General features: G+C 44.8%; 1 protein-coding gene and 1 long non-coding RNA gene across 6 annotated transcripts in view; both read left to right on the top strand.

The window, feature by feature from the left end:
* The first annotated feature begins 650 nt into the window (after nucleotides 1-650).
* LOC142157920 (uncharacterized) lies at nucleotides 651-7,893 on the top strand. Its single transcript, XR_012692696.1, has 3 exons — nucleotides 651-879; nucleotides 3,429-3,505; nucleotides 7,831-7,893. It is a non-coding gene; the product is annotated as an uncharacterized LOC142157920 (long non-coding RNA).
* A 6,778-nt stretch (nucleotides 7,894-14,671) lies between these two features.
* The window catches only part of CSPG5 (chondroitin sulfate proteoglycan 5), a 42,490-nt gene continuing 31,690 nt past the window's right edge, over nucleotides 14,672-25,471 (top strand). For 2 of the 5 annotated variants that reach the window (XM_075214198.1, XM_075214195.1), the window contains exons 1-2: nucleotides 14,672-14,893; nucleotides 18,775-20,374. In XM_075214198.1, the coding sequence (XP_075070299.1) occupies nucleotides 14,812-14,893; nucleotides 18,775-20,374 (1,682 nt within the window). In that variant the 5' untranslated portion in view covers nucleotides 14,672-14,811. The remainder of the gene's footprint in view (nucleotides 14,894-18,774; nucleotides 20,375-25,471) is intronic. The other 3 variants (XM_075214199.1, XM_075214197.1, XM_075214196.1) reach the window with 3 other exon arrangements.

Raw genomic sequence — 25,471 nt, 5'->3', positions numbered from 1 at the left:
AAATGGCATCAGGGACACTTGTAGAATCCATTCCAAGGAGCAAAGAAGCCGTTCTTGTCATTGTCCAACACCCTGTTATGGTTCTTAATGTTTCCTTTATTAAGATAATGATTATTCTTGTGTTCATGGCTATAACTGTCTTTCAGTTTTATCTAGAGAAACCCTCGATAAGGGGACAGACACCCAGTGATCACAGGGCCCGCAGACATCAGAGAGGCCGATCCCTGGCAGAGACCTTTCTCTGTTGTGTCCTCTGAGTTTCTGTATGAGAACCTCTATTCATCCCATTCATGGACTCTGCACAGCTCCGGCTTAATGAGAGGGGGATGAAGCTGATTACACACAGGAGAGAGCTGGACGTGATGGGAATAGAGACTGAGCGCTCTATGGAGAAAGTTCTATCGGAACACAAAAGACATTTGCAGATTCACCTCTCAGAATCTCAGTAGATTCCACCATAGTGTTATTACAGAACGGTGCAGTAATCCAGGGGGTATATGACACTCCCCGTGGAGGAAACAAGCACCAGGATTTGTATATTTTATTCTGTGATTAATCGTCTCCACCCACATACATAGTATATTATATAGACTATTACTTTATGGCTATTGAAGGACTTCAGTTTTCATTGCCAGCCTCTGGCTTTCTTTATCCTTATGATGTATAAATGTGTTAATCCAGATAAAACATTTACCAGGTTTGTTTTGTCTCTGTTGGTGTTTTTTTTATAGAAATGACGCCAGTGCGAGAAAAGATACTGACATCATCTGGTACAGCATCCAGCAGGCAGCTGCCTGGGGGCACAGGGCGGTTTGGGGCAGAGGAAGGCTTTGGGCACAGGGAGACTTGGGGGACAGAAAGATTTGGACCACTGAGAAGGTCAGAGAGAACTGTGGAGCCTCAGGCACTACTCCTTATAGAGCGGCTACATGATGGGTAGCGACAGCAGCTACCATATATTCCACTACATTGTATTCTCCATGCATTCCGATGTCACAAAGCACTATATATATATATATATATATATATATATATATATATCAGAAAAGTCAATGCACAAAGTTGTGTATTATATATGGCTTAATGTAGTCCCAACTGTACATTATATTATTATTATTGTTGTAGATTTGTAAGGCGCCACAGTGCTCCACAGTGCCGTAGGGAAGACAAGGACATACATAAAACAGGGACATATGTAAACCAAGAACAGACAAGGCAGACAAAATGAATGGAGACATGAAAACAAAGGGTATGGAGGACCCTGATCATTAGAGAGCTTACATTCTAAAGGGAAGAGGGCACAGCTGGAACAAGAGGAGTGAAACTATCCCAATCTCAGAGTGGATATGTGGACAGTTGTGAGGGTGCATTAGTGTGAATAGTGTTATTAGGGATAAGATCACCTTTATAAAAGAGATGGGTTGTCAAAGAGCATCTAAAGATTTGAAGGCTGTGGTAATGTCTGATTGAGCGTGGTAGGGAATTCCATAAATGGGGAGCAGCACGGGAGAAGTCTTGTAGGCGGGAGTGAGAGGTGGTTACCAGAGACGAGACAAGGTGCAGGTCAGAGGTAGATCTAAGAGAGCAGGAGGGAGAGTATATTGATATTAGATTTGAGATGTATGAAGGGTTAGTGGTGTTGAGGGCTTTGTAGGTAAGGGCGAGGAATTTGAATTAGATTCTGGAGTACACAGGGAGCCAGTGTAGGGATTTGCAGAGTGGAGCAGCAGATGTGGAGCTGTGAGAGAGGAAGATCAGTCTTGCAGCAACATTTAGGATGGATTGAAGTGTGGATATATGGGTGTCAGGAATGTCAGATAGCAGGAGGTTGCAATAGTCAAGACGGGAGATGATGAGAGAATAGATAAGGGTTCTGGTAGCACGTTGAGTAAGAAAAGTACGTATTCTGGAAATGGTTTTAAGGGGGAGTTGACAGGACTGAGAGAAAGTCTGAATGTGAGGAATAAAGCAGAGGATGGAGTCAAGTGTGATTGGGAGACTGAGGAAATTTTGGTGTTTTTGACAATGAGGGACAGTTGATTACACGAGATAGTACAGAAGGAGAGCAAGCAGGGGAAGAGATATAGATTTGGGTGTCATCAGCGTAGAGGTAGTATTGGATGCCGAATGAGCGAATTAGTGCCCCAAGAGAAGAGGTGTATAGTAAAGGGCCAAGAACAGAGCCTTGTGGGACCCCAACAGATAGTGGAAGTGGAGGGGAGGATGTGACGGAGGTAGAAACACTAAAGGAGCGGATCGACAGGTCGGAAGAGAATCAGAAAATAACTGTCATGAAGACCAATGGAGTGAAGTGTGTGTAGGAGAAGAGGGTGATCAACAGTATCAAAAGCAGCAGAGAGGTCCAGGAGAATGAGAATGGAGAAATTGCCCTTAGATTTTGCAGTAAGTAGATCCTTGGTCCCTTTTGTGAGAGCAGTTTCAGTGGAATGTTGGGGCGGAAGTCTGACTGCTGAGAGTCTAGAGTGGAATCAGAGGAGAGAAAGTGAGACAGACGTTTGTACACTAATCGCTCAAGTAGTTTGGAGGAAAATAGGAGGAGAGAAACGGCTGTAGCTGGAGAGAGATTGTTTCTTTGGAATAGGTGAGATGAGCGCATGTTTAAAGGAGGATGGAAATGAGCCAGTGGAGAAGTTGGGGGGGAATAGGGTCGAGTGGACAGGTTGTAGGGTGAGATGATAAAATGAGTACAGAGACTTTGTCTTCAGTTACTGGAGAAAATTAATTAAGGGAGGATTGGGGAGTGTAGGTAAAGCTGGGTAGAGTGAGTGGAGGGAGTGGAATTTGGCATGAGGAAATATCTTGTCGAATGGTGTCAATTTTGTCTTTGAAATAGGTGGCAAAATCATGGGCAGTGAAGGAGGAGGTGCAGGTGGGCAGAGAAGTGAGGTGCAGGTGGGCAGAGAAGTGAGGTGCAGGTGGGCAGAGAAGTGAGGTGCAGGTGGGCAGAGAGGTGAGGTGCAGGTGGGCAGAGAAGTGAGGTGCAGGTGGGCAGAGAGGTGACCTGGGTTAGAAGACTGGGTGGGTATTAGAGAGTTAAAGAATTATATTGATATTTGGAGTCGCAGAGGAGTTATGTGATTATAGAAGAGCACAAAGATGTAATATCTGTCATCATATAGGACACAGAAATCAGTGGTGCTTCTAATATCTGTAATAATTCACAGCAGAGGGGAAATTATTTTTCAATATAGGAAAGTTTTCTTGCTAAACATAGAAGTGATGACATCATAACTCACTATGTAATCAGATATAACTTACAGGAGTTTATCCATATATTAACGTTACTTGTGTGTTGTAATACAATAAATAATATAGTGAAATAATAATTACATACAGATTCATATTCATTGAACTTTATAAAGCACAGATATGTTTTAATAACTATTTTTTTCTATTCAACACTTTAGAGAATACGGCCGATGTCTCCTTTATCTGTGATGATTCACACATTGCGAACTCGGATGCCCTTTGTAAAGATGCATTGGTAAGAAAATGGTAACATAGCTTCCAATCTGACCCAAATTCCTGGTACACAATTGTCTGGTGTAACTGATCTTACCAGTCCAGTAACTGCGTCAAATTCATTAACTGATTTCATTATTTCTATGTAATAAACAATTTTCACACCAATTAATTCAGCCCAGATTAATGCAACAGGAAAATCAGTTGAAGAAGCAGAAGCAGTTGTGCTGGAAGGGTGCGTGGTAATAGTTATGTAAAGCTGGACTGATGGAGATTGGAGAGGACGGGGCTGGCTGCCATTGTTTGCAGAGAGGGAGGGGACAGGGGGACCAGATGCTCCCAGCTCGTTGTCCGGCACAGATTCCTTTGCACTTTCTCTCCCCAGGGCCCTGAGCTTGAGGTGAAATGCGGAGGCCTGTGACACAATGCATTATTACACACAGCTGCGCAATGCAACGCAGGGAACACACAATGCACACAGCAAATGAGAGAATGAGCTGTAATGCAATACGCTACATTGTGTTATTGGATTTAATAAATTGCCATATGAAGCTGTGTAATCTAACTCTGTGAACGCGGGAGATTGGGACAATACCAAAGCCAAATGTAATAACATAGTGTCAATATCACACCGCGACCAATCAGACGTCAGCTGTGACATTTGCATCATGTTCACAGATAACCTCATCCATGTGGATTGTAATACAGCATAATATATATATATATATATATATATATATATATATATATATATATATATATATATGTATATATATATATATATATATATATATATATATATACATATATATTAAAAAAACATAAGCCAAATTTTTACCTGAGACTATTAATGTGCTCTTGCATTTCCTTTCCATAATTCTGAGGATTCATAAATACCTAATATTAAGCGTAAATACTGAGCTAGGCTCAAAACTATATATTTTTTTCCAGAAATAAATATACTGGTCATAAGCATAGAAGAGAATTAAACGTCTTTTTCTTTAATATGTAATATTTCATATGTGTCGGAAAATATCTGAGATGGCAATCCCACTCCACTGCCCCTCAAATGGTGCTTAATGCGTTCTGTAGTGCAGGGTCTTATTGTGTTGTTATCACCATAAAATAGCTATTATCCTCTTTTATATGAGGGGTCCCTGTAGTTTCCAGAATGGCTGTTTCAAAACCCCTCCCACATCCTGGGCTTTTTTCCCCCCTGCAGTATGGGTGGTATATTCTAGTGGGAACCCTGAAATGATGGAGGTCAGGATGGAGGAGATCCTTCCCCATCCCTGGTCTTCTTCATGATTTCTGCAGTGTATCACCTCCGACGCAATGACATCACCATGCCTCTGGCACAATGACATCACCATGTCTCCAACGCAATGACATCACCATGCCTCGGACACAATGACATCACCATGCCTCGGACACAATGACATCACCATGCCTCCGGCGCAATGACATCACAATGCCTCCGACGCAATGACATCACCATGCCTCCGGCGCAATGACATCACCATGCCTCTGGCGCAATGACATCACCATGCCTCCAACGCAATGACATCACCATGCCTCGGACACAATGACATCACCATGCCTCTGGCACAATGACATCACCATGCCTCCAACGCAATGACATCACCATGCCTTGGACACAATGACATCACCATGCCTCGGACACAATGACATCACCATGCCTCCGGCGCAATGACATCACAATGCCTCCGACGCAATGACATCACCATGCCTCCGGCGCAATGACATCACCATGCCTCTGGCACAATGACATCACAATGCCTCCGACGCAATGACATCACCATGCCTCCAACGCAATGACATCACCATGCCTCGGACACAATGACATCACCATGCCTCGGACACAATGACATCACCATGCCTCCAACGCAATGACATCACCATGCCTCGGACACAATGACATCACCATGCCTCGGACACAATGACATCACCATGCCTCCGGCGCAATGACATCACCATGCCTCCGACGCAATGACATCACCATGCCTCCGGCGCAATGACATCACCATGCCTCCGACGCAATGACATCACCATGCCTCCGGCGCAATGACATCACCATGCCTCCAACGCAATGACATCACCATGCCTCGGACACAATGACATCACCATGCCTCGGACACAATGACATCACCATGCCTCCGGCGCAATGACATCACCATGCCTCTGGCGCAACGAAGTCATCAAGCTCCATCCCCTCCCCATCTACCAGCATCAGTAACTATCAGAGGGGACTCCCCCCATTTGAGTTCCTACAGTGGTACCCACCACCTTTGAGGTATATGCGTAGGATACGTCCCGCTCCTCCTTGCACTGAAGGGGTTAATGTCTTCGTTCCGGCAGCTGTATCATTTCACACCATAGAATAAAGCAACCATCTAACCTTTTGCTGATTAACACAATATCTGAACAAATATTAAGCCCCATTTCTACAGATGTGATTTGCCAACATGTATAAATCTCACATCCGGGCATATTGCTGTTTCATCATCTGTTCAGCTGCCCACTGAGCTCAGTTGTTACCATCTCTGTTTACCTGTTAGACCCTCTGCACCCAACTGTCAGCATCCTCCTGGACCTCAGAAACGGCCTATTCCATTAACCCCAGCCAGGGGGCGGTAAAGTGTCCTTCACCTCTTCCATTGCCCCACACAATTTGGATCAATTGTTCCTTTCTACTCTCTCAGTACCTACTCTAACTAATACACATTCATTCACATCTCTCCATCATGCACCTGCTCAAATTACAGTCTCTCCTATTTACTGTCACTACACTTCTCTCCAAACTCCTCTTCTCTCTCCATCATCCTATTTCTCCCTCCCCGATTATTTCTTCACCTTCAGTACTTCCCTCCTCGCTAGTCTGTACACATGAAATGTTTTGTCTCCAGCACCTACCACACTCACCAGTTACATAAACAGAAATAAACCTCACACCCACAAATCCTCCTCACCCTGCTCCTTCTTATGGTTGCTGGTGATATGTCATCTAATCCTGTACAATTACCCTCTCTCCCCCTCTCCTGTTCAGTAGGGAACGCCAGATCTGTTTGTAACAAACTTACATCCATCTGTGATCTATTCATTTTTAAATCCCTCAACCTCCTGGTCATTACAGAACCTAGACTCACCTCCTCTGACACTACATCTTCTGCAGCTCTCTCCTATGGGAGACTCTCCCTCAACCATACCCTCAGACCCAGAAACAGACAAGGTGGTGAAATAGACGTTCTACTCTCTCCAAGCTGCACCTTCTAAGTCATATCCTCTGTACCCTCCCTCTCATTCTCTTCCTTTGAAGTCCACACTATCCGGCTATTTTATCCTCTCCACCTTCGTGTTGCTGTCATTTATCGCCCCCCAGGTCCAGATTCCCAATTCCTTGACAACTAGTCATACTCTCATACTAGTAGATTTCAACATTCATATTGATAATCCTACTGTCTCTTCTGCCACTAAACCTCTTTCACTTACTTCTTCCTTTGGTCTCTCCCAAAGGTGACCTTATCTCCCACTCCATTGACCTTGTCTTCTCCAGCTACTGCGCCATCTCTAGTTTTGTCAATGTAGCCTTCCCACTCTCCGACCACAACCTCTTTTCCTTCAGCCTCCCCTTACCTCATGCCCTCCCCCTGCACCCAATTCCACACGTAGACAGTGAAACATAAACACTCTTAATCCAATCCACTTCCTAGTGAAGTGGGCAGAATTCGGGAGATTTCCACACTCGCCCGGGAGTCCGGGAGACTCTCGCAAAATGCGGGAGTCTCCCGGACATTCCGGGAGAGTTGGCAAGTATGTGCATACCCAGACACTATTACACACACACAGACACTTACCTGTTACATCCGAGCAGCAGCACCTCCTTCCTGCGCGCTGGTCAGCGGAGAGTCAGTAACAGCCGCCTATGCAGTAATCACATGGGACGGCACCTGTCACGTGATGCCGTCCCATGTGATTACTCACATAGACGGCCGTTACTGACTCTCCCTCCGCCGAGCAGCGCGCAGAGTGCTGCAGCTCGGCGGGCATGCGGACCGGCCCATCTGGCCATCGGCCCTGATCCCAATTTCCACTCTGAGCCACACTCGCTCCTCGTTTCAGCTGTGCACTCCTCCATTTACAATGTAAGCTCTCTAATGAGCAGGGTCCTCCATACCCTTTGTTTTCAGGCCTGTGCTTATTTTGTCTGCCTTGTATGTCCCTGTTTTATGTATGTCCCTGTTTTCACTACAGTACGGCGCTGCGGAGCACTGTGGCGACTTACAAATCTACCATAATAATAATAATAATAATTGATTTCCTTCACAGATTCTTCTCCCTTCCGGGATTACCTGGGCCCAAGTCTTGGCAGCTTTATTCATTTGTATCACATGAAAGTGTCAGTAATGTACTTGATTTTTCAAACATTTTCAGATACTGAATTCCCTCCTGAACTCTACCTTCCCAACACTAAAGACACCAAAAACATGGATTTTAGTTTATCGTTTATTACCATCAATAGACATAATATTCAAGTTATTGCTCTTGGAATGAGGTCCTGCAGCTTTCAGTCACAAGTCGTTGTTACTGACTTCACTCTACAGAGAGAGGTATGAATTCAAACACATTAAAAATATGACTTTACTGGACATCATCATCATCATCATCATCATTTATATAGCACCACTAATTCCGCAGCGCTGTACAGAGAACTCACATCAGTCCCTGCCCCATTGGAGCTTACAGTCTAAATTCCCTAATATAGACACACACACACAGACAGACAGACAGAGACTAGGGTCAATTTCGATAGCAGCCAAATAACCAATTAACCTACCAGTATGTTTTTGGAGTGTGGGAGGAAACCGGAGCACCCGGAGGAAACCCACGCAAATACAGGGAGAACATACAAACTCCACACAGATAAGGCCATGGTCGGGAATCGAGCTCATGACCCCAGTGCTGTGAGGCAGAAGTGCTAACCACTAGGCCACTGTGCTGCCCCATAACAATCATATGTCACCAGTACCACCCCCACCTCCCACCACACAGGACTAAAAAATAGTCATGGTGAGAAACCTCCTCTCCTAATAGTCACATGACTGGACAGATGATGACCATAAGGCACAATGGGACTTGTCCATAAAGCGTTGTGGTCACCTCCATCTGAATGCTGTGAATGGAAGTGTAGAAGGTGCATGATGGGTATTAAGCCTAATGTGAATAGATGCAATGTTCTATAATGTATTGTGGTCATTTCTATTGGAACGCAGGTGGATGGTGCATTGTGGATATCTAGATGTGACTGCAGGTAAAGGTACTTTCTGTAGTGTCTTGTGGGCCGACTACCTCTGAATGAGGGTGGTGTAGTCTATGGTGTAATGTGGATATGTTTATCTGAATGCAGTTGGATAGTGCAGTGTGTGGTGTGTACAGATATAAGTGATTGAAGCATATGATAGTATCTCCATCCACGGACACAATCATGTGGTTACCAGAAGACAATGTGACCCTACCAGATATTAGCCGTGCAAGATGAAATAAGAGATGACAACAGCTCAACCAGGAAGGTCACACTGACAAAATGCTGGCGATCCATAAGACGCTCTGCAGAGTAGTCAGCAGTGTTGGGAACAGCCGGTATTAGAGTGGCTGAAAAGAGACATAAACTTAGCCATTATAATACATTCCTGTTAGCCAGACACCCGCGTACACTGACACCTATCCATGCAGGATACAGTGATGGTCAACCCCGGTGAATTGGTTCACAGAATTTTTATTTCTCTTTACAGTTGTTATACGGTTCTGTATGTTGAATTTCACGGCTAACCAGTCTCGATCTTTCAGTGCTGATGGCTCAGCCATGATACATGCCACATAATCACGCTTTCCAGGCACCCGGCATGTCTGGATAAACTTACTCATGACCTTCTCCACATCTTGGGTCTCATCTCTGCACAAGGTTTTTCTCCACAATTCTTTACGACCTGGAGAGAAGCCGAGTGGTCCATTATGAATCTTCGGAAAACAGAGAAGACAACATGCTTTTGCATAACAAATCTATGTGCTTCGCCGATCTTTGGAAGCCTTGGCTGGGAATTATTACCATGTTGCCGGGTTCATAAGCCGTCTACCTTCTGACGGGGAAGTTTTGACAACTTGTCTCACTGATTCAGGGGATTGCTCATCATCCAATCCTTTACTCTGTAGCTGGACCTGTTTTAGAAAGAAACAGATATGTAAATGATAGAGGTAATAGTCAAAACCATAGGTCAGATACAATATGTCCAACTTACCATCTGGATCAATGTTAATATCCTCCAAATTCTTGCCCTTGAATTCAGTCAGTCTTCCCCTCTCGAAAGCCAATAAAAGTTTGCTGATTTTGCCAACTGATCCAATTCTGTGTCGTTTAGGTTGAGTACCTTTGAAGGAATGGAAACGTGCTCTCGTAGCTTCATGGAAACAATGTTTGGGGAATTTTAGCTCCACATTCTCTGGCAAAGAGACGTATGCAATTGGAGCCTCTGAGATGTGACAGCGCAGCTGGTCTGGGTAACATGTAGACATTTTCAGCAGCTACTCCACATTCTGCACACTTCTCTGCAAGAAATTCCATTGCGCTTTGCGTTGCTGGTGTCAGCAGAATTGGAACTTTTTTCCCTCGTTTTCCCTGGATTTCAATCAGTGTGAAGGGCCGACGGAGCTTCTTCTCAAGCTCCAAAAGCACTAGGGCAACATCTTTGCGGAGATCAGAAATATCATCTGAAGAGAAGGTGCCAGTGAGTAAAATTTAATCTGGGGTCATGTCGCTCAAGATCTTCCAAAAGCCAACACTGAAGTCAGGTGGAACAGACTGAGCAAAGGCACACACCGACTGGACCTATAGTATAGCTTCCATATCGTCATGTGTCGCCACATATATTTTATTGCAAATAAGCCTTGGCAGGCTGCACAGTGCATGAACCCTGCTGAGCCATGACTTTGTCTGGTTGTCTGCATGGAATCAGAACACTGCATCCTTATCGCCTCTGAGTTGTGTGCAAAGTTGCCACTACTCCGAAGATGCTCAAATTGAATGAGCTTTTCCTTTGATTGCTTGGGAAATCTAAGTGCCCAGACAACCTCAGTCTCATATCAGTGGACATGCTCGTTATGCTGGTCTAATTGTGAGACAGGTTTCTCTCAGTATAGGCAGTACTGCCTGTTGTTGTACGCTCTAGATCCATCACTGTTTCTGGACAGTGTTTGGATGGACACCGCATTGGATTTTCATCCTTCTGTGTTAAAAAAAAGCCACCAGGTAGAGAATTGTTTGTGTAGAACAAGTCTCTGTGTTTTTTATTTTTGCACCAATTCCTGCAATAATGTCTGATCGCTGCTGTTCCTGGTGTCTGAGCCACTCTCCACTGAAGGGTCAGAGACAGATTCGCCTCCACTGCTATCCAAACTATAACCAGTGCAACCAGCGCCACTTTGGATATTCATTAGATATCAGGGCCGTGTCACACCCCACTGATCCTACCTTCCTTTCGGCAGGAGAAGGCTGTGATAGTCTCTCTCTGAATCATAATATGTGTATAAAGGAGGGAAAGCTACAATCCTCTATTCGTCCAGCGCACTGAGGATCCTGGCGATTCTATCTTGCGTCAGAGGAGTCCGCGTGTATGAACCTGCAGGTCCACTAGTGGACAGTGGTGGTATACACACACTTTCCCCTCCACGTCATTAACACACACACACACTTTTTGCTGGACAAAAGTGCCTCATTGGGACTAGCCAGACTTTAATGCTGGGTCTATTAAGAAGGTCTTCTGTAGTGACTGGCATAGTCAATGTCCTACTACGGCCGAGGACCCTACATGGTGATGTGTAGACAGATCAATGTCCCCACAGTATAGGAATACAAGTGTGTACACACACACACACACACACGTCCTTCATTTGTCGGAAGTCAATCAACCTACCAGAAATATGTGGAGAACATACAAACTGCACACAGATAGGATATGGTCCCAGCACTGTGAGACAGCGATCCTAACCCCTGTGCCACTGTGCTGGCTAATATTGAACGTGTTAAATATTAAAATAATAAGTAATAATATAATATGCTAATTATCAGTATAGTAAGTAATTATATATATATATATATATATAGTAGTAATAAATAATATGATAGATATTGGTAATATATAACATGCTAGTTGGTAATTAGATAGATATTAGTAGGTAACATTGATGTCTGGCAATAGAGCATCTCTCAGGATACGGATATCAGTTTATTGATTAGTATAATTCCGCTGCTGTAAGGAATGTAATCCGCTGGCTCACAGGGTTTGGGGGTCACGGGAATGTGGACCCTGGAGCTCATTCTGGGGCAGCTGCTGGTTGTCTGTGAATACAGCAGACTGAAATCAGCAACGTGGGAGCAGTTTCCTCTGCAGACTGGGGAAGGGGGGGGGGGGGGTCTCCCAGGATCTGTTGCGTTGGTGGGTTTGTTTGTTATAATGAATCAGACAAGCTGGATGTCGTACGGAGACTTCACAACATTGAATAGCTCCCAAGTTCCTGCTTTAAGTCATAGTGTCGTTGATTCCCACCGCCGACATCCCAGACAGATATATATTTCTGGGCTTAAGAGCGTGCAATCTAACCTGAAAATGTATAAATGAAAATCACACTAATCACAGCAGCTGATGCTGAAATTCAAACCTAAGACAAAGGTAGAGACGACCCTTCTATCTAATGCTGGATAAACAGACATAATACCCAGGGTCATCTTTTCCATTGGGCATGATGGGCAGGTGCCCGGGGGCCCCTCAGGCAAGGGGGCCCCATAGGCAGGGCTCTTAATTAGAATAAATAATCTTGCAAAAAAAAAAAACCTGCAAAAAAAACTTCAAGGGTCACTGAGCAAGTACATCCATCTATCTCTATATATCTATATCTGTATCTCTATACATCTATATCTATATCTATCTATCTATCTATCTATATATATATATATATATATATATATATATATATATATTAAGGGGCCTCGGTGCATTGCTTTGCCGGGGGGCCCATAATGTTGTTAAGATGGCCCTGATAATACCAGACATAAATGTGTATTGCCTGTAACTAGGGTTATACATTCCATCATGGAACAGTTACAGCTACAGATGATATCTAGCTTCTGATTGGATGAGTGTACGCTGTCCAGTCAGGAGATGGTTGTCTGGCCCCTCCTTCATCCAGCACTCAGAGATCATTAGGGTCAGAAGGTGTCATCCCAAACTGAAATGTGCTGGAACTATCCAAGGGGAGGAATCACCACCAAAGTACATTGTGGGGAACGGGAGAAGAGGCTTAAACAATATATTAGAATGAGGGAAACTTCATTAAGTACAAATGGGCGGAATCAGACAGACATAAAAGGGACAGTGGCTCAGTGGTTAGCACTTCTACCTCACAACACTGGAGTCATGAGTTTGATTCCCAACCATGGCACTGTGCAGTCCTCATGGGGTTCCCTGTTCCCCTGAACCAGGAAAAGTGGCAAATGTGCAGTGTTGGGGACCTCCCTGTTCCCCCAGACCAGAAGAAGTGGCAATATGCAGTGTTCAGGGGTTCCCTGTTCCCCCAGACCAGGAGAAGTGGCACTGTGCAGTGCTGAGGACCTCCCTGTTTCCCCAGACCAGGAGAAGTGGCACTGTGCAGTGCTGGGGACCTCTGTGTTCCCCCAGACCAGGACAGGTGGAACTGTGCAGTGCTCAGGGAGTTCCCTGTTCCCCCAGACCAGGACAGGTAGCACTGTGCAGTGTTCAGGGGTTCCCTGTTCCCCCAGAACAGGAGAAGTGGCACTGTGCAGTGCTCAGGGGTTTCCCTGTTCCCCCAGACCAGGATAGGTGGCACTGTGCAGTGCTCAGGGGGTTCCCTGTTCCCCCAGACCAGGAGAAATGGCACTGTGCAGCTTTCCATTCATACAGAATAAGAGTAAGTGCAGTACTGCGCAGTTGGTCATTATAAAAACATGGAACAAACCATTTCCACATCTTGAATACCAGGAAATGTGTTTGTATCAGCGAGATCCCATCAGGTGTATAATGTATAGGTATCTGCACAATGTATAGGAGTCAGGAGAATGCATAGGTGTGAGTATAATGTATAGGTGTCAGTATAATGTCTAGGTGTCAGTACAATGTATAGGTGTGAGTATAATGTATAGCTGTCTGCTCAATGTATAGGTATCTGCACAATGTATAGGTGTGAGTATAAGGTATAGGAGTCAGTATAATGTATAGGTGTCAGTATAATGTATAGGTGTCAGTATAATGTATAGGAGTCAGTATAATGTATAGGTGTCAGTATAATGTATAGGAGTCAGTATAATGTATAGGAGTCAGTATAATGTATAGGTGTCAGTATAATGTATAGGTGTCAGTATAATGTATAGGAGTCAGTATAATGTATAGGTGTCAGTATAATGTATAGGTGTCAGTATAATGTATAGGAGTCAGTATAATGTATAGGTGTCAATATAATGTATAGGAGTCAGTATAATATATAGGAGTCAGTATAATGTATAGGTGTCAGTATAATGTATAGGAGTCAGTATAATATATAGGAGTCAGTATAATGTATAGGTGTCAGTATAATGTATAGGAGTCAGTATAATGTATAGGAGTCAGTATAATATATAGGAGTCAGTATAATGTATAGGTGTCAGTATAATGTATAGGAGTCAGTATAATGTATAGGTGTCAGTATAATGTATAGGAGTCAGTATAATGTATAGGAGTCAGTATAATGTATAGGAGTCAGTATAATATATAGGAGTCAGTATAATGTATAGGAGTCAGTATAATGTATAGGTGTCAGTATAATGTATAGGAGTCAGTATAATGTATAGGAGTCAGTATAATATATAGGTGTCAGTATAATGTATAGGAGTCAGTATAATGTATTGGGTCAGTATAATGTATTGGGTCAGTATAATGTATAGGTGTCAGTATAATGTATAGGAGTCAGTATAATGTATAGGAGTCAGTATAATGTACAGGGTTGGCTGAGGTGACCCCCCCCCAATCATTACAGAGCGATGTATTCGAGCAGTAAAAGGAGGTCGGTGGGTGGGTGTCTAGCTAGAGCCCCCTGCAGCCCCCACCCCTCCATTCCCGTCCTGCCCTCCCCTCTCCCGTCAGCAGCATTACGTTGTGAGCTCTGCAGAGTGGGGATCTCCAGCATGTCCCTGCTCAGTGTGGAGGGGCCACGCAGGACATCTGGGGCTGAAGACGGAGCTCACTCATTCCACAGCTATAGCTCATAATGGATCCCTGGCTGAGGCGCTGGAGCCTGGTCACACTGCTGGGCTGCCTGCTGGCTGCGTGCACCGGGGGGACCGCGGGAGGTAGGTGCCCCGGGGGCATTACTGTGGGGGCATTATTGTGTATGTGCATTACTGTGTGTGTATTACTGTGTGTGTATTACTGTGTATGTGCATTATTGTGTATGTGCATTAATGTGTGTGTGCATTACTGTGTGTGTATTACTGTGTATGTGCATTATTGTGTATGTGCATTAATGTGTGTGTGCATTACTGTGTGTGTATTACTGTGTGTGTGCATTACTGTGTATGTGCATTATTGTGTATGTGCATTACTGTGTGTGTATTACTGTGTGTGCATTAATGTGTATGTGTATTACTGTATGTGTATTACTGTGTATGTGCATCACTGTGGGGGGCATTACTGTGTATGTGCAGGGTCCAGGTACCTGCTGAGAGATCTGCTGCTATAGGTCTGTCTGCAATGTGCGAGTGGGGAAATGTGATTTCATCGGGTCAGGTGCTAGAACATATGGGGTTTATGTCATTGCAACATACTGGAGATTCATTGCATTACCCCCAGCTCTTGCTGGGCACAGACTGGCATTCATCAGATGTGGGCATAGGGCTGGTAGAGAGTAGAGGGTGAGAAGCATCACTCAGCCCACTCCCATCCTTCCCTGAGCCCCTAGCAACACTGCTCCGTTCTCCAGCTTTCTCCTGCACTCACAGATCTGGAATATGAAGGGTTAAAGCCCCCACCCCCCCTCAGACTGGAGGAATAGTGCAGAAAATTCCACATTTACAGATGTTGGGCTCTAACTCTGGAGATCTAGAAATGTAATTTTCAGTCGTTTTACCAGTCTGAGATCTGGATTAATGCAGAGTGAAAATAGATCAAAAATGGATTTTTAGCCAAATCTTCACCTTTCTGTTTCCATTGGAAGATTCTAATGACCCATCATGGGTGCCTACACAATTAGGGGATGAGATGCATATTCAGTCCTTGGGGGCAGTGCAGACCCCAGTATCTAGGCAGACAGAGCACCTGACATGGTAACTGATGTATAGACACGTGCACTGAATATATAATAGGCCCAGCTAATGCTGGCCCCTGCCTCCGTAGACCAATGGCTGCTGGATCCAGATGCTGACACCTGCTCCCATTTATATCATACAAGAACAATGTTCTGTGATGAATGAAATAATGGCAGCGCTCAGCCATTCAACGCCCCTGGCTGCCTCACCCACATCACTGTATTATTTGTGCATCTCTTATATGGGCGACGGAGGTTTCAGTGCTGGGTGGTGCAGACACCATCATGGGGGTCTGAGATAGATGAGGATAATCCTCTAACTTAGCTACCAGTGGGTGGGTTGCGTTAGTGAGCCCCCCTTCCCTCCAGCAGGGGTACACGGAAATTCTGCAGTATTCTAGGTAACTGTTTTTTATTGTCATGTTCTGAAAATGGGATAAAGGGAAAAGCAAAATCCCAGCTTTCCTCTGCTCATTATACAAAGTCTGCAGGAACAAATAAATAGTAGAAAGATGATTGTGCCCAGGCAGCCTCCATATTGTAAAATATTGTCCTGAGAGCGGAGGGGACGTATGAAGAGAAGAGGTGGGCGCGACTTCAAGACGCCGTTTGTATCATCTAGTGGACTTCAAATGGTTGCTATGAGTCCCATTAAGAAAGAGCTAATCAGTGTGGAGTTTCTATTGAGTTAGTGCCAAGACCCCCTGTTTCTGACCCCCCCTTCGGTGCTGGAGAAATGGTGCCGCTCAATTAGATGTAAATAGATCAGGTGCCGCACCCAGCTGTCAATCATTTCAATTTAGCATAGACGCTCCGCCCTACCAGCCCCTGCGGGTCTCTGAAACTAGTGCCAGCTGTTTTGGTTCCAGCAATGAAAGTAGGGAGCCTGGTCCAAGGGTAGGGATCAGTGGTGGACAAGGCATTGCCAGGTCTCTGAGGCTCACGCCCCATTCCTAAAAGAGCCGAGCGGAGGCCTCTACTGAACGAGCGCTGGTCCTGGTGAGTACACGTGTGGAACCACGCGGGAGACCCAGGAGACAAGAACAGAATCACAGGGTCCCTATAAAATGTTACTATGGGCCAGGTCGGTGCCCTGTTGTACCCTGGAAGGGACCTCCACCTAGTGTTTATAATAAACGGTTGGCATAGTTCCTAAAGGATGCCGCCTGTAGTCCGTTGATGTTGTGACAGGGTTGACTGGCAAAGCCTGGTTGTAAGTATCTGGTTGACCAGTGCCAATATTTTTCTTTAAAAATGAGATAGCCCCCCCACGTTATCATCTAATAGCAGGTTCGTTCGCTGACAGAGGATCTTTCTTTACACACTATGAGATCCCGGATCTAGAGTCAGCTTAGCTGCCATAAATATGGACACTCCCACACCGCTTCCGAAGGGGGCGTGACTTTTCATGTTAGGGGCGTGTCTATGTCACAATGGAAGTGACCACACTCCAGGGACAAGTCTAAGGCTTCTGAAGGGCTGGGCCACCCCCTCCCCTCCCCTAAAACCCCCTTGATTTTCCAGAGCAATTGCCAAGGTGAGCGGGGACTTACCTCACGACTTCCCGCAAGTCAGGTCAAACATACTTAGGTCATGTGACAAGGGTCACAACTCTGGTTATTCTGTAAAATGGAGTAAATAAAAGTGTGATGTAAATAGATTTTGGGGTAGATTGATCAAACCTTTCACAAAGGAAAGGTGTAGATGTTGCCTATAGCAACCAATCAGATTCTAGCTATCATTTATCTATTACATTCTAGAACATGACAGCTAGAATCTGATTGGTTGCTTTAGGCAACATCTACACTTTTTCTTTTTGGAAGGTGTGATCAATCTTTGAGTGAGACCCTAATCTATGAAAGTGTATATACGATTATTCTCTAAGTTAGGATTTTTTTGAACTTTTATATAGGAACTTATATATTGAAATAGTTATTTAAAAAAATATGTTTTTTTGCAATATTTTTTTCAATAATATGTTTTTTTTTTTCAAATAATAAAAGTGTTATTTTTTAAAATTGTTTTAGCAACAACCCCTTTCCTCCCCACCCCACCACTATTTAGAAGAATAATTTAGAAGAATAAACATAGCATAGCCTTTTCAGTCTTGTTTATTTTATTTTTGAGCTAAGAGCAATTTAGTATCCATTTTTTTAGTGCGCTAATCTATATGGTCTTTAACAGTAATTAGCTCATTAAGACAGTATGAAGGGATAAAAAATTTGACTGCAAACAACTAATTTTAATAAGCAGCATTCCCGTGAAAAAATGATCTGTGTTTTTAATATAAATCACTGTAATAAGAATGACGGTAATCACCATTTGTCCTTTGTTTGTTTCTTCAGGCTGCTATTAATGAGTTATAATTTTGAATTACCATGGCAACCACAGTCACATGACATATGATGTAGTGAGCAGACTTGCTTTGGAACACTCCTCCGAGCTCTGTCTGCACTGTAAAATCCCCTTCCCCATCTGCCATCACGTGACATACTGAGAACTGTGTGAACCTGATGCAGCCATATTTTTTTGCAACCGCCAGAGAAATCTTAATAGAGCATGAGATAATTTTGTGAGAGAATGATTTGCAGGAGGATAGCTAAGAAAAAATATTATCAGATGCATTCTTAAGAGGTACTTAACTCGCTATTTAAAGGGAAAAAAAACGTTCTATGTGGGTTTAATGTTTTAATGCGCTGTGAAATATCGCTTTTCTTGTATTTCTGGGTGATGAATCCAGAACACATTCTCTATCTCTGTTCAGGCGCCTCATTAAAACAGTCACGTCAAGAGATAATCCAACGTATAGGCAGAATACAACACAACATTTACTCATTGCACTAAACAAATTAATTACATGACACTTTCTGAAATATCTCTATTTTTCTTCCCTTTTTGTCTTTTATTAAACCTCTACCTGTGAGTCAGACCCCACAAACGGAACTGGTCTGTTGACCCTGGATGAAGGGGAGGAGTCGTATAAGGATCCAGCAGCAGTGGTCCTTCTTTCTCTTCTGACAAAGGGCAAGTTAGATGTAAAGACATCTGGCAAGGAGCCCAGGTCTAGTGGGGAAGACTCATTCTTGGACAATAAATCTTGGAGTGTAACGAAGGCAAAAATATCTCAGAAAAAGCCACCACATAAATCTCTGGCATCTTCAGCAGCTCCTACTGGCCAAGCCGATGGAGCTCCAACTACAGTGAGTACTTTGAAGGACCAGCCCACTAGGATAAATATGGACAACAGCGATTCATCGGTTTGTGCGGGATGTGGTGGGAAAACTTACGTCAACGGGAAACCTCCTTCAAGGTCATTGCTGTCTGAGGGTAATGGTGGAAGTGTGGAGTCTGTGACGACCTTGGGGTGGCCTGTTGGGCAAGGAACTATTGACTTGGAATTTAGAAAGAGCTTGATCAAAGGCGATAAACTTTCAGGGACAGAAAGCCAAGAAGACTCTGGAAGTGGTGACCCTCGTGTGAAGATGCCGTTAGGTCAAGCCACACACTCCAGCTCACTGAATACAGAATGGGATCTAGGTGAGCTTTTGGGCATGGCCACTTCTACACCATCCCAGACGTCCACTGCTGGAAGCAACGCCCTGATGAACCCATCTACGGATAAAGCCATCAGCCCGGACTCTGCTGAAATTGACCACCTCCTGCAAGTGTCCAGTGAAGCAACTCTGCAGCCTCCATCTCCTTCAGGTACAGAACCTCGCAGTCAGAGTCCTGACAAGTCCAGGAAAGAAGTCAGTTTTGAGGCAGGGAAATCTCAGGGACCTTTAACAATTTTGGAGAAAATGTCCAGTCAGTCCACAGCGCAGGGAGCTCAAGGGGGCACTGATATTGCAGTGGTTACCGAAAAAACAGCAGATTTATTTTCTACTAGTGTCCCACCTAATGGTCCACCGAGACCCTCTGAGTCCCCGTCTGACCTTATAGACATAGATTATAATGACCCCTCTGACATAGATGAGCACTGGGGGTTTCCTCATTTCCCAGGTTCCTCCTTTGCTGGTGGGGACTCCACCAAGACCCTCCACGATAAGCTTGCACCTTGGCACAAACCCTTACACTATGATGACTTCTCACCTTTCGATGACTCATACTTTTACCCCACCCCTTCTTTCTACGCAGATGAATATGAGGAGGGGGGTATTGAAGATGACGATGAAGATGATGACCTTGAGGAAGCCGAGGACTTGGATGATGAAGTCACCGCTAAGGAAGTTGGTAAAGTCCTTAAAGCTGCTACTCTGACCCCAAAGATGAGGACTGTAATGGTCGACGAGCAGCCGACCAGCAGGCAAGACATTCTCTTCCGTGGAGAGCTCTCCCCCAAGTCTCACCCTGAAGTTAACAAGGACCAAACACAGACCATGTCGGGAACAAACGAAAATAGCACTGAGTGCAGAAACGGCTACGTGAGACGCAACAACTCGTGTAAGTCGCTGTGTGAGATCTACCCCACCTACTGCTTCAATGGAGGACAATGCTATATTGTGGAGAACACCGGAGCATTATGCAGGTAAGGCGTTATCGGTACATAGAGACCATCACTGATTATTAACCTCCATTAAACCCATCTATATAACAAACCCTTCCTTATTTATTCTTATCCACCCATTTGTGATTACTAGCTGCTTGTCCTGTTTTGGATAACAAACACCTCTTGATCCATCTTGATAATTAGTGACACATTGAATATGACATTATTGGTGGGATGTAAACTATACTGTTAAACTGCTCAGCCCCTGCAGACAAGACTATCTGTACAGCTGACACAAGCTGTCTGTCATTAAACATGACCCACCCATTTGTGTCACATGACTAAATTGGGAACAGCCATGGGGGCAACACTTGCCTCTATGCAAGGCTGACCTCAACAATAACAGCTCTGTGATGCAAAAAGGGTCTCATATAAACCATAGCCCAACACATAGATTTCACTTTGAGGATTGGTAGAGACAGATGTAAACACAAGTCCATTTGTGGGAGGGGGCATTTTCTTCCCCCACTTGAAATGTGTCTTCTATACACCATGTTTCCTTGAAATAATCTCAATTTAAAAAGTCTCAATCTTCCATGTGGGGGCATACATTTTTGCATTTATAGGCCATGCCCATGTTTATTACCAGCACAGAAGACAAGAGACAGGTTCTTAGTATCATCATTTGATGGAATCATATATACTTCTACCTGTCCTAGTATGTGGGGAAATTACCCAGGAGCTGTGCTCTGTCCAGCGGAGGAAGATGTGATGTTCAGTAGGGATCTCTCTCGTTCCATAGGGATCTCTCATCCAGTAGGCATCGCTCTCATTTAGTCGGGATCTATCTCGTTCAATAGGAATTTAATTCAGAGGGATCTCTCTCGTTCCATAGGGATCTCTCATCCAGTAGGCATCTCTCTTATTAAGTAGGGATCTCTCTCATTTGGTAGGGATCTCTCTCGTTCAGTTGGAATCGCTCTCATTCAGTAGGGATCTCTCTCATTCAGTAGGGATCTCTCTCATCCAGTAGGGATCTCTCATCCAGTAGGCATCTCTCTCAATTAGTAGGGATCTATCTTGTTCAGTAGGTATCTCTCTCGTTCAATAGGAATCTCATTCAGTAGGGATCTCTCTCGTTCCATAGGGATCTCTCATCCAGTAGGCATCTCTCTCATTAAGTCGGGTCCTATCTCGTTCAGTAGGTATCTCTCCCGTTCAGTAGGAATCTCTCTCATTCAGTAGGGATCTCTCTCATTCAGTAGCGATCTCTCTCGTTCAGTAGGGATCTCTCTCGTTCCGTAGGGATCTCTAATCCAGTAGAAATCTTACTCATTTAGAAGGCATCTCTCTCAGTCAGTAGGGATCTCTCTCATTCAGTAGAGCTCTTTCTAATTCAGTAATGATCTCTCTAATTCAGTAGGGATCTCTCTTGTTCAGTAGGGAGCTCTCTAATTCAGAAGGGATCTCTATTTCAGTAATGATCTCTCTCTAGGCATCTCTTATTCAGTAGGGATCTCTCTCGATCAGTACGGTTCTCTCTCATTCAGTAGGGCTCTCTCTATTTCAGTAGAGATCTCTCTTGTTCGTTAGGAATCTCTCTAATTCAGTAGGGATCTCTCTATTTCAGTCGGAATCTATTCCAGTCATCACTCACAGCTGTCCAGGAATCTGGGCTGTTGTAAATGCTCAGACACATTGTATATATCTATATAATCATCAGCTTTAATCCGTGAATGAGGTGTAGATGAGAAGTGAGACCTCTCTGTATATAATGACAATAATTTGACAGGTGTCTGATCTCCTCCCAGCTGTCCCTATACAGAGCAGAAGTAATCAGCTTATGGGTGATTGGGGGTCTTCACAGACCACTTATTTCAGCCCACTAACTCTAAATCATTGAGGCATCCTCTGCAAAATAGTAACATTGTGTGACGGGGGCCTATGTCTCCTGGTGGTAATATCTGGTGGTTTATAAATATAATGCACTGTTTATTAATGTGATATAAGTATAATGCACCAGTGATGCTTATATATGTATAATGTCTTGTAAATAATAACTGTATAAATGATGAGTTCTGATGTCATCACTTGTAATTGGTAAATCCCTACTTCCACGTTCTCATTAGTACTACCTACCTGTGTCCATATGTTCACTCTTTCATAATAAAATACTGCAGCAATCCCTCTTTTATCGCCATCTTTAAATGCCCATGTGTGACCTCATCCCTGAGAGTGACCGGGCGCGTCGGTAAGTTAACCCTTAACACCCCGGGTCAGCATGATGAGGGCAGCAGAGCGTCGCTCAGCTGCTTCAGCGTTACCTTAATGATAGAAAATCAGCCTTATCGCCCCTCTTATTACTAGACCTGTGTGTTCCCAGTATATGGGATAATAAGCACCTGTCTTGTGAAGTCACATTTACTGTTTGCTGCCTGTGGACGCTCTTGGTGTCTACTTGACTTCCCATCGTACATCCCATCTGACACATCCTCCCCGCAGGTAGGAGAGTCCACCAGATGTTGAACCGCTTTCCGGAGATGTTCTGGTGAACTCTCTGTTTAATATTCACCGATTTGCGTCCCAAATGAAACACAGATGGGAGGAACCCCAGACAGATGCTGCAGAGTCGGGGATCAGAACAACATGAAGCAATACTGACAATAACACACTCCTGTTACTGATAATGTAAGATGACGTCTACACTCCCTGCGTTACCTGTGGCGTCAGGTCTATATCTGTCCTACACTGTACTACGGCCACAGGTTTACATCAGTCTCCTCCTTGAAGGAAATTATCCAGTTCCTCACATTCCCCTCCGCAGATTTCATATGGAAAGAATGTCTGGAGCCTGGATGTCCTTTTGGCAGAGTCAGGTGTCCGGTAATGCTGCTGGGTCTGTATACTGAGCAGCCTGAGATGAAAATGAATATGTTCTGGGATAAATACAATCTCTAGTATATTGTTATATTGCTGTGTGACAGAGAAACGGTCTACAACAGCAGGTTTGGAAAATTAACTTTGAAGTGCACTTGTTGCCGAAACACATAATGTAGTCGCCCAGTTTGTGGGCTGAGTTAATATTCATGACAGTGCAGCCTATCCAGTCATTAGGAACCAGTGACACCACTGAGAGTGCAGCCTATACAGTCATTAGGAACCAGTGACATCACTGAGAGTGCAGCCTATCCAGTCACTAGGAACCAGTGACATCACTGAGAATGCAGCCTATCCAATCACTAGGAACCAGTGACATCACTGAGAATGCAGCCTATCCAGTCACTAGAAACCAGTGACATCACTGAGAGTGCAGCCTATCCATTCACTAGGAACCAGTGACATCACTGAGAGTGCAGCCTATCCAGTCACTAGGAACCAGTGACATCACTGAGAGTGCAGCCTATCCAGTCACTAGGAACCAGTGACATCACTGAGAGTGCAGCCTATCCAGTCATTAGGAACCAGTGACATCACTGAGAGTGCAGCCTATCCAGTCACTAGGAGCCAGTGACATCACTGAGAATGCAGCCTATCCAGTCACTAGGAACCAGTGACATCACTGAGAGTGCAGCCTGTCCAGTCACTAGGAACCAGTGACATCACTGAGAGTGCAGCCTATCCATTCACTAGGAACCAGTGACATCACTGAGAGTGCAGCCTATCCAGTCACTAGGAACCAGTGACATCACTGAGTGCAGCCTATCCAGTCACTAGGAATCAGTGACATCACTGAGAATGCAGCCTATCCAGTGAATTTGAACCAGTGACATCACTGAGAGTGCAGCCTATCCAGTGAATAGGAACCAGTGACATCTCAGTGATGTCACTGGTTCCTGGTGAATGGATAGGATCTGTTCACCATTTAAATGTTAATTGACTTTCATTAGAGCAATTTCCGGGGCTGGAGCATGTGGCAGATACATTTCTGTTTGTACAAATTGTGCTTGGATCAGAAGTCATTTTCTCAGAGGTATCCGATAATTGAGATGTGATCAATAGTATTTATTTTATATCTAAAAGACAGGGCCGCCATCAGGGGGGTACGGCCAGTACTGCTGTGAGGGGCCCGAACAGACTAGGGGGCCCAGACAGACCTCTCCGTCTGTCCGGACTCCCTGGACTGTCCGGGCCCCGCAGTCACTGACCGTGCTGCCCCTTTTATTTCTTACATTCTTCTCCGCGATGCTGCAGCTCTGACTCTGATAGGCTGGGAGCGTGGCGCGGTGATATCATCACTGTGCGCCGCGCTCCCAGTATATCAGTGACCGGAAGCTGCAGCATCGCGGAGGAGAAGGCAAGTTAATTAGCTAGTCCTTTTATTGAGGGGGGGAGGGAGAGCCTGGGGGGGGGCCATAACTGTGGAGGGGGAGAGGAGGACCTTAACTGTGATTGGGGGGGGGCCTTAACTGTGGGGGGGTCATAAACTGGGGGGAACATTTACTGTGATTGCGAGGAGGGGAGAGGGAGACATTTAATGTGGGGGGAGGGGAATATTTACTGTGATGAGGCAGTGGGGGGGGAATGTTCTGTGATGAGGGATAGGGGGCACATGTATGGCGAAGACGGAGGGGTGCACATGTATCGGGAGGAGGGCCCACGCCAGATTAATTAGTACTGGACCCGGAGAGGGGTGGGGGCCCCCGCCAGATTAAGTAGTACTGGGCCCCACAGTTTCTGATGGCAGCTCTGGCTGAATGTGTCTCTAACTCTCCGCACACAGAGGAAGTGGTCACTTAAAGTGAACTTTGCGCCCAGTGGTGCAAAACCGCGTTGTTCTCTGTAGCACAGTGAGCGCACTTTGTGATCGGTCTCCTCTATATCCTCATAGGATCCTCACTGTGTGCTCCGTGGTGACTCTGCACCATCTGATTTGGAGATTGCTCTTTTCTCAGCTGACATCAGTTTGAGACGTTGAATAATAAGTCAGTTGTGGATTTTACTGGTTGTTCCTGCTGGTAATTGGCATCGCGCTTCGCTCCTGTCCCTGCGATTGATTAAATCCAGATTTGCTTCCTGTCGCTGGCTCTCAGGTGGCCTCATGCTGTTCATCTTCCTGCAGAGCGTTGCTTATCAGATGTCAGCTTCTAGACGCAGTGCTGCTGATTTACATGCGGGCAGCACCTGGATAGCAGTCAG

Source organism: Mixophyes fleayi, chromosome 5 (assembly GCF_038048845.1).
Source record: "Mixophyes fleayi isolate aMixFle1 chromosome 5, aMixFle1.hap1, whole genome shotgun sequence".
Classification (NCBI taxonomy): domain Eukaryota; kingdom Metazoa; phylum Chordata; class Amphibia; order Anura; family Limnodynastidae; genus Mixophyes; species Mixophyes fleayi.
The sequence above is the reverse complement of the archived record's forward strand: the minus strand, read 5'-3'. Positions and strand labels throughout refer to the sequence as shown.